The sequence below is a fragment of the Sinocyclocheilus grahami genome, unplaced genomic scaffold (genome assembly GCF_001515645.1).
Source record: "Sinocyclocheilus grahami isolate Dianchi unplaced genomic scaffold, SAMN03320097.WGS_v1.1 scaffold1555.1, whole genome shotgun sequence".
NCBI lineage: Eukaryota > Metazoa > Chordata > Actinopteri > Cypriniformes > Cyprinidae > Sinocyclocheilus > Sinocyclocheilus grahami.
The window spans coordinates 187,306-196,025 of NW_015506734.1; the positions used below are offsets into that span (position 1 = coordinate 187,306).

General features: G+C 33.4%; 1 protein-coding gene and 1 long non-coding RNA gene across 2 annotated transcripts in view; both read right to left on the reverse strand.

Annotated features, from left to right (window-relative positions):
• Positions 1–1,880: 1,880 nt before the first annotated feature.
• Positions 1,881–3,242, reverse strand: LOC107571163 (uncharacterized). Its single transcript, XR_001607143.1, has 3 exons — positions 3,201–3,242; positions 3,094–3,129; positions 1,881–1,919 (listed from the first exon to the last, which is right to left on the reverse strand). It is a non-coding gene; the product is annotated as an uncharacterized lncRNA (long non-coding RNA).
• A 260-nt stretch (positions 3,243–3,502) lies between these two features.
• LOC107571156 (uncharacterized) overlaps positions 3,503–8,720 on the reverse strand; it is a 10,723-nt gene continuing 5,505 nt past the window's right edge. Inside the window, exons 4-8 of the mRNA XM_016257444.1 lie at positions 5,674–6,360; positions 4,656–4,736; positions 4,213–4,275; positions 3,810–3,872; positions 3,503–3,514 (exon numbers count right to left, since the gene is read on the reverse strand). Of these exons, the coding sequence (XP_016112930.1) occupies positions 3,503–3,514; positions 3,810–3,872; positions 4,213–4,275; positions 4,656–4,736; positions 5,674–6,360 (906 nt within the window). The remainder of the gene's footprint in view (positions 3,515–3,809; positions 3,873–4,212; positions 4,276–4,655; positions 4,737–5,673; positions 6,361–8,720) is intronic.

Below are 8,720 nucleotides of genomic sequence, written 5' to 3' on the forward strand. Positions count from 1 at the left end.
GTCTTGTATAAACAGGCTAAATACACACTGGAAAAGGAGATCAGAGTGGCAAAGATGAATTACTCTGAACAAATAAGGATTCAATTCTCTTCCAGTTACTCAGCATCAGTGTGGAAAAGTCTGAAAGAAATCACCAACTACAAGACACCATCCCCCAGCACTGTGGAGAATCAACACCTGGCAGACGATCTGAACGAGTTCTACTGCAGGTTTGAAAAAACACCCCACACCCGCCCTGAACACCTCTCCACACAAGATTCCTTCCTTTCTTTCTTTCTGTTCCTTTCTTTCTTTATTTTTTCCTTTCTTCCTTCCTTCCTTCCTTTATTTCTCTTCCCTTCTTTCTTTCTTTTTTCCTTTCTTCCTTCCTTTCTTTCTTTCTGTTCCTTTCTTTCTTTATTTTTTCCTTTCTTCCATCCTTCCTCTTTCTTTCTTTCTTTCTTTCTTTCTTTCTTTCTTTCTTTCTTTCTCTCTCTCTCTCTCTTTCTTTCTTTCTTTCTTTCTTTCTTTCTTTCTTTCTTTCTCTCTCTCTCTCTCTCTCTCCCTCCCTCCCTCTTTCTTTCGTTCTCTCTCCCTCTTTCTTTCTTCCTTCCTTCCTTCCTCTTTCTTTCTCTTTCTTTCTTCTTTCCTTCCTTCCTTCGTTTTAATTTCTTCCTTCTTACCTTTCTTTCTTTCTTTTTCCCCTTTCTTTCTTCCTTCCTTCTTTCTTTCTTCCCTCCTTCCTTCCTTTCTTTCTTTCTTTCTTCATTTCTTCCTTCCTTTCTTTCTTTCTTTCTCTTTCTTTCTTCATTTATTCCTTCCTTTCTTTATCTTTCTTTCTTCCTTTCTTTCTTTCTTTCTTTCTTTCTTTCTTTCTTTCTCTCTCTCTCTCTCTCTCTCCCTCCCTCCCTCTTTCTTTCGTTCTCTCTCCCTCTTTCTTTCTTCCTTCCTTCCTTCCTCTTTCTTTCTCTTTCTTTCTTCTTTCCTTCCTTCCTTCGTTTTAATTTCTTCCTTCTTACCTTTCTTTCTTTCTTTTTCCCCTTTCTTTCTTCCTTCCTTCTTTCTTTCTTCCCTCCTTCCTTCCTTTGTTTCTTTCTATTTCTTTCTTCATTTCTTCCTTCCTTTCTTTCTTTCTTCATTTCTTCCTTCCTTCCTTTCTTTCTTTCTTCATTTCTTCCTTCCTTCCTTTCTTTCTTTCTTCATTTCTTCCTTCCTTCCTTTCTTTCTTTCTTCATTTCTTCCTTCCTTCCTTTCTTTCTTTCTTCATTTCTTCCTTCCTTCCTTTCTTTCTTTCTTTCTTCATTTCTTCCTTCCTTTCTTTCTTTCTTTCTCTTTCTTTCTTCATTTATTCCTTCCTTTCTTTATCTTTCTTTCTTCCTTTCTTTCTTTCTTTCTCTTTCTTTCTTCATTTATTCATTCCTTTCTTTATCTTTCTTTCTTCCTTTCTTTCTTTCTTTCTTTCTTTCTTCCCTCCTTTCTTTACTGAGGCAGCGGCAATCAATTACAATTACGAGTTATTAATTGTGAGATATAAACTCGCAGAATTCTGAGGAAAAAAGTCGGAACTGTGAGATAAAAAGGTACAATTACCTTTTTTAATATTTAGAGGCAATATATATATACAGTATATGTTTCCATACACTGCGTTGTGTTGTAGTGTTAAAGGAATTGTTCTTAAGGTAATGTCCTGATAGAAAATTCCCCGTACATGTTTAATTTTTATGCAGATGCGTGGATAAATGAACACTTGTCCTGTCTTTTACCTTTGAGCTCCTCCTGATCAGCAGCGAGTGTCTCAGTTTCCTTCCCAGAGTCTGAAAGATCAACAGAGACACAAACACACGTGAAGAAGAACAAACACGCCGTCAAAGTCACACAGAGTTCACAGATTCACACCGTACCTGCTTCCCGCTCTTCTTCACCGTCCCATCACCTGAGATCTGCCAGAGTCAGCAGGATTAGGAAAGAGATTTTAATAATGCTGTCAGGACATTATTGTGGGTTTGCTAACGTTTTTTGTGCTTTAACCCGTTTCACATAGAAATACGTCAAAACATCTACAAAAAGGTAAAAGAAAATACAATCTAGACTACATTAAATATATGCATGGAGGATATATATGTTTTCTGAGGTTAATTACTGCCTGCAGAGATTTATTTTCTTTTATTTAATGTATATTTTTGCATTTACATTTAGTCATTTTGCAGATGCTTTTATCCAAAGCGACTTACACTAAGTACGAGCTAGAAAGGGAAGGAATAAATAAAGAGAAAGACAAAGCTTTTTTGTTGTTAAATGATTTGGGAATGTGAGAAGTTTTGAACTGCATCAGTGTTTAGTATTATTTATATACTATTATAATTTTTATTAATATTTTATATATTCAATTGTATTTTTATATTTTCAGTTTTTAATTTACCATCTTTACCATCAGTTTTCAAATTGACATTTGTTTTTAACTATTAAATAATTTAATTAATCACTTATTTATTAGCATTACTATTATTAGTATTTTATTTTTATTATTACTCATCAATTTATTTTTTTATGTGCTTTTTTCAGTTTTTAGTTGCATTTTATTTATTTATTTGTTTGTTTGTTCATTTATTTATTTATTTTAATTGCAGTCAGGGTTAATATAATTAACTAAAACCATAAAAATGCTCATTACTTGGATTAAAATAAACATTAACTGAAATAAAATAGAATAATAAAATCTTACTAAACCAGGTATAACTAAATAAAAACTATAGAATAATACAGCTACAACTATATAGACTAATACAATTGCAAAAAAAAAAAAACTAACAATTTAACTACAATTAAAATTAAAACAGAAATAAAAAAATCTAAATATTCTAATGTGTATCTAAAATATTAATAATACTAAAATAAAAACCATTGAAGTTCTAGTTTTTATTCATTTCCAGTCTGTAATTGCTTGAACTTTGATCAAGCTTTCCCTCACTTTGTTTGTAAGCAACATATTGCCTTGTAATAAGTTGTTCATCTACTATTTCTATGAAATTTAATTTCAGCTTTATTTCAACTGACAAAAAAGGTTGTAATAGTTGTATTTGCCCTGATCTGCATTCAGACAGAGCTGGGACTCACCTGCACAGAGTCTCTCCGAAGCCTGAACTTCCCCGCCTGCAACAGAGAAAGTGTGAGTGTGTTTCTGCGCCGGTCTGCTGTATGTGTTTCAGATCATGAGAACTTACAGGTTTCCACTCTGAAGAGAGCTCCGGACTGTGTTCAGGCCAGTCCTCCACACACCTTTCCTGTAAAGCATGTTTGAAGTATGTAGGCGTATTTGTTTTGCAAATCACACATACCATTTGAAGAAATATGAATCCACATGAGGGTGTTTCTTCCACTACAGGAACTTTTGTTTACTTATTTTTTTATGTATTATTTTTTCCTTGTTGTTACATGAAAGTCAAATTAAAACATGTGTCATGTGACTTTTCCACATGCCTGCAGATTTTTTTTAATTTATAAATTTATATATATATATATATTTTTAGAAATGCCTCTTATTTACAGAAATTAGGCAAAATGTATAAAAATTATATGGAAATTATATTCCACAAATATTTAAACCATTAATATATATATATATATATAATAAACACATGTAAAAATTTAAAAATCAATAAAGCAAACAAACAAATACATACATACATAAATATATGCATACATAAATACATACATACACATACATACATACATGAATACATACATACATACACATACATACATACATAAATAAATAAAAGCTGAAGAAACACCCAGAGACACAGGGACTGACTGGGATGCAGCAAACACACCTGACCGATGAGAAGAACGTCCTCAAACACCTGCAGATCGCTCTCTATCTCAGCCGGCATCATCTGATCATAACAACACATTGTCGAGCAAACATGTCACAAACATCTGGACTCGAATGGCTTAGATATCAACACACAAACGACACGTGAAGCATCCCAGATTACATTTACTGTACAATATATATATATATATATATAAAATAAACACATGTAAAAATTTAAAAATCAATAAAGCAAACAAACAAATACATACATACATAAATATATGCATACATAAATACATGCATACACATACATACATACATGAATACATACATACATACACATACATACATACATAAATAAATAAAAGCTGAAGAAACACCCAGAGACACAGGGACTGACTGGGATGCAGCAAACACACCTGACCGATGAGAAGAACGTCCTCAAACACCTGCAGATCGCTCTCTATCTCAGCCGGCATCATCTGATCATAACAACACATTGTCGAGCAAACATGTCACAAACATCTGGACTCGAATGGCTTAGATATCAACACACAAACGACACGTGAAGCATCCCAGATTACATTTACTGTAGATTCAAACATGCAACAACCCAGTGAAAAAGAAAGAATATTCAGTGATGTAAATAAAAGGCACGTGATTTCACGAAAGGCAGAAAAGCGAGAGAAACCTGAAAGAATGAATGCGTCTGGATCTGATCGAGTGGCAGCACAAAAGTGAATATTATTATCAAATAACATCAGACGCTGTCGATGAGCATCAGCTAGAGTTCATCTCCCTCACAGAAAGACTATGCAGAAAATGAAATGCATAAAGGGAAACTGAAGGAGACCTACAGTACCTGAGAGAGAGCAGGAGGCTGAAGGAGGCTCTTCAGGGCTTTACTGCGAGGAGCAGCTTTGGGCGGGAGCCTCCTGGACATCTACGAGAAGACAAGATTTCACAGTTCGTTTAGGGTGAGAAATAAAAGGGTCTCATAAAGACCTAAAGACCCCAAGAAATGATCTGATGAGCACACATTTCCTTTCTGTGTTGACATATTTCCTGTTGAAACAGGAAGTCTGGGCTGCTTATTTCTAGAAAGCATTTTATTGGACAAAAATCTACATGTATAGTTAATATTTTTGAATATTGTACATTTAAATAAATAAATAAACAAACACACAAACAGACAGGCACTTGATTATTTAAATATGTATTTATTTAATTATATATTATATTATTCTATATATTGTTGATTGTATTTTTTTTCTCCCTAAAATACACTAAAAGTATAAATTGAATAATAATTCAGACAAAAAAATAAAAGGCTCAATAATATTTTCTTTTGGAAGAGCAAGTCTTCACATTTTAAATGTGAGTTAGGATTATTATAGTTAACTAAAACTAAAATTAAAACCATTTAAAAAGGTTTTCATTACTACAATACATGAAATGTATTTCAATTTCGTTTATTGTAGTGATGAAAATGTATATAAACTATATTTAAACGTATTTTAATTCAGCTGGTGGCCAAGTCAATATTTCATTTAGTTTAACTTAAAATACAAAAAAACTGAAAGATAAAATATATAAATAAATAAATAAACTAATTCAAAATATGAATACAATTATAGGGTTAATTCAGGATAATTTAGCCATTTTTCTCCAGTCGATGGCAAAAAGGTGTCCCAACTTACCCGAATAAACAGGATCTTATCGATACTAAAATAACACTCAAAATAATATGAGTATAAATGCTAATTTAGTTCATTTTTTGGAGAATATATGAGCTCAAAAAGAACAAATACGGACTAAAATCGTTTGGTCCTCATTAGAAAGATGTTCATAATTGGTCTTAATTGGAAAGACGTTCTCACCAGGTCTCCATATGAGACGTTTGGGGACGGTGTTGTCTCTCGGACGACTCCATTTTGCAAAGCATCATGGGAAATAGCAAGATCATCAGTGAACAGTAGATCATAATCGCTCTTGTGTTTGGACTGAACTTCGTTCTGAGGGTCAAACAGAGGGTCAAACGCCTCGATGTCGGAGACTTTGGTTCCTGCGGTGGACGGGGACGTCTTGAAAATATCATCAGATGCTGGGCTGGTATTAGAAATGTTCGTTTTAGTGCATGTTTCTGGGAGAACGTTGGCAGGATCGGATGGTGAAGCTGGGGAGGGCGTGGCTTGGAATTTCTTCTGTCTGGATTGGATGAATTCCAGGAGAGGATCCCTCTGATTGGACGAAGAGCAGGATTCTGTGTTCTGATTGGCTGAGCTGCTGTGTGACACATCCAGGTCTGCTTTCTCTTTAAAAGGCTGGAATATATCTGTGTCTTCACCCCAAACGCCTGATGCTGATGTGGTTTGAAAGCCATTTGGTGTGTTGTCTCTATAAAAATCAGGTGGAGGGAACAAAACCCAGTCTGGAGCTGGGAAAGGATCGTCTGGAAACTCAAGCGTCTGATGAATGCCGTTGCTTTTGGTTAAACTCTTTACGTTCGGTAACACGTTGTTTTCTCTGATTGTGATACTCTCATCTCGATCTCCATTCGCTGGACTCTGAGTATCAGAGAATCAAAGTATTTTATTGTATGCAAGGAAACAAATCCATCTAAAATGCCTGGAATCAGTAAGATTTTGTCTTCTGCGCACCAACGCTCATTTATTTGATCAAAAATCCAATAAAAACAGTGAAATATTTGTATAACTTAAAACAGTTGTTTCCTATGTGAATCTCTGTTAAACTGTAATTTATTTCTGTGATCAATGTCATCATTGCTCCAGTCTTCAGTGTCACGTGATCTTCAGAAATCAGTATAATATGCTGATTATAAGAAACATTTCTGATTATTATCAATGTTGAAAACAGTTGTGTTGCCCAACATTTTTAAGGACAATTGGATACTTTTTTCAGGATTCACAGATGAATAGAAAGTTCAAAAGAACAGCATTTATTAGAAATATAACTCTTCTGTAACATCACAGATGTCTTTATTGTTACTTTCGATCAGTTGAATGCGTCCTTGATGAATAAAAGTATGAATGTGATATTTTACATGTAAAAGAACAAAGATTGGTTTACACAGTCATAAAGAAAATTGCGCAATTTATTTATTTTAGTTTTAGTTTAATGTGAAAAGTTAAATGACATGAACAAAAAGGGGGGGGGATAAATGAAAGAAATGTATCTCAATATAAGTCAAAATATATCAAACCTACATTAAACAGGCGTATTATGCTATTAAAATCATTATATATTATAATCTGTCTAAATTTAAAAAAAAAATGTAACTACAGAAATTTTAACACATTTAAATGATAACAACAGAATAAAATTAATGTGACTTTAGTTCATTAGTAATGTCATAATAATCACATGACATTTTACTGAAGTGATATGAAGTAATACTAACAGTTTCTGGCCAAATTTACTGCACTGGTAAGTGACTACTTAACTACACATTCATTTTCGATTTTTTTTTGTATGAAATAAGAGAAACAATAAAAATATGATTTATTGATAATAAAAAAAGTAGGTTCTCTACATGTTTCATTTAAAAATAAATAATTTAAAATAACCTATTATCTATTTTTATATGTTAGAGTACTGCATAAAATGACATGACATTTCCATTCCTAAAACTAGCTTTAGAGGCTCTAAGCTAAACATACTGTAGCAGTGTTCAAAAAGACAGCAGTGAATGATTGTTCATGTTTCATGTGTGTTTTTCCTGCAGCTGGAAGATCAGTCCATCAGGCGGGACTCTCCACGTTACACTGGATCCAGAGTCCATCTGCTGATCCGAGAGGCTGCGATTAGTGAACGAGATCAATCTGCTGACGTTCAGATGCACGCAGTGCAGTCAAGGTTCGTCTCAGCTTCTTCTCTATAGCCTCCATCACTGCAGATTCATTCAGAAATCCAGCGGACGTCACCGCAAATCTCACAATCTGTGTTTTCGCCCTTTCAGCTTAAAGAAACATAAACATGCATATATTTAAAAGAAAAATCATAAGTACAACATCTGACTCTGTTTGCAGTAACATAATGTGTTGTGTTATGATAGACGCTGACTAATTCGTAGTAAAAATATGAATAAAAAAATTACTGTTCAGTGTTTTAAAATCCTGACGATATTTTACAGATATTTTAACAATAAACCTTTCATTCATTCATTCATTTTACAGTAATTATCCAGTTTATCTGATCTGGTTCCTCTTAGATTAAGGTCATAATAAAAATTATTATTTCTTATCATACTTGCAGTAGTTAGTTGTGTTATGACAGAAAATTACCTTAAAATGATGATTGAATATATATATATATTTTGCTTTGTACAGAATATATTAGACAAGCTTCAAATATCGTATGAGACAAAGCCAGCAGCAGAAAGAATGTCCAGACAACAACAACAATAATAATATCATCAACAACAACAACAACAACAACAATAATAATATCATCAACAACAACAACAACAATAATAATAATATCATCAACAATAATAATAATAATAATAATAATATCAACAACAACAACAATAATAATAATAATAATAATAATATCAACATCAACAACAACAACAACACTAATAATAATATCAACAACAACAATAATATTAATAATATTAATAATAATAATAATATCAACATCAAACCAGCGCCAAGCAAACACACCATCATACAGTCCCATCCAGGCCCTGTTTTGAAAACCTGCGGCGGCTGCGATCTCCTGTATCTTATATCTGTCCTCATCGCTCTGAATCGTGGCCAGGTCCACGTGATACTGCTCGCAGTACGATTGGGCTTCGGTCCAAGTCTTCAGTTCTTGGAAGAGAATGAAGTAGCACGAGGTCTTCAAGAAAAGTCCTGTCGACAGCACAGTGTTCAAATAAACAGCAGCAGCAGCAGAAAAAAAA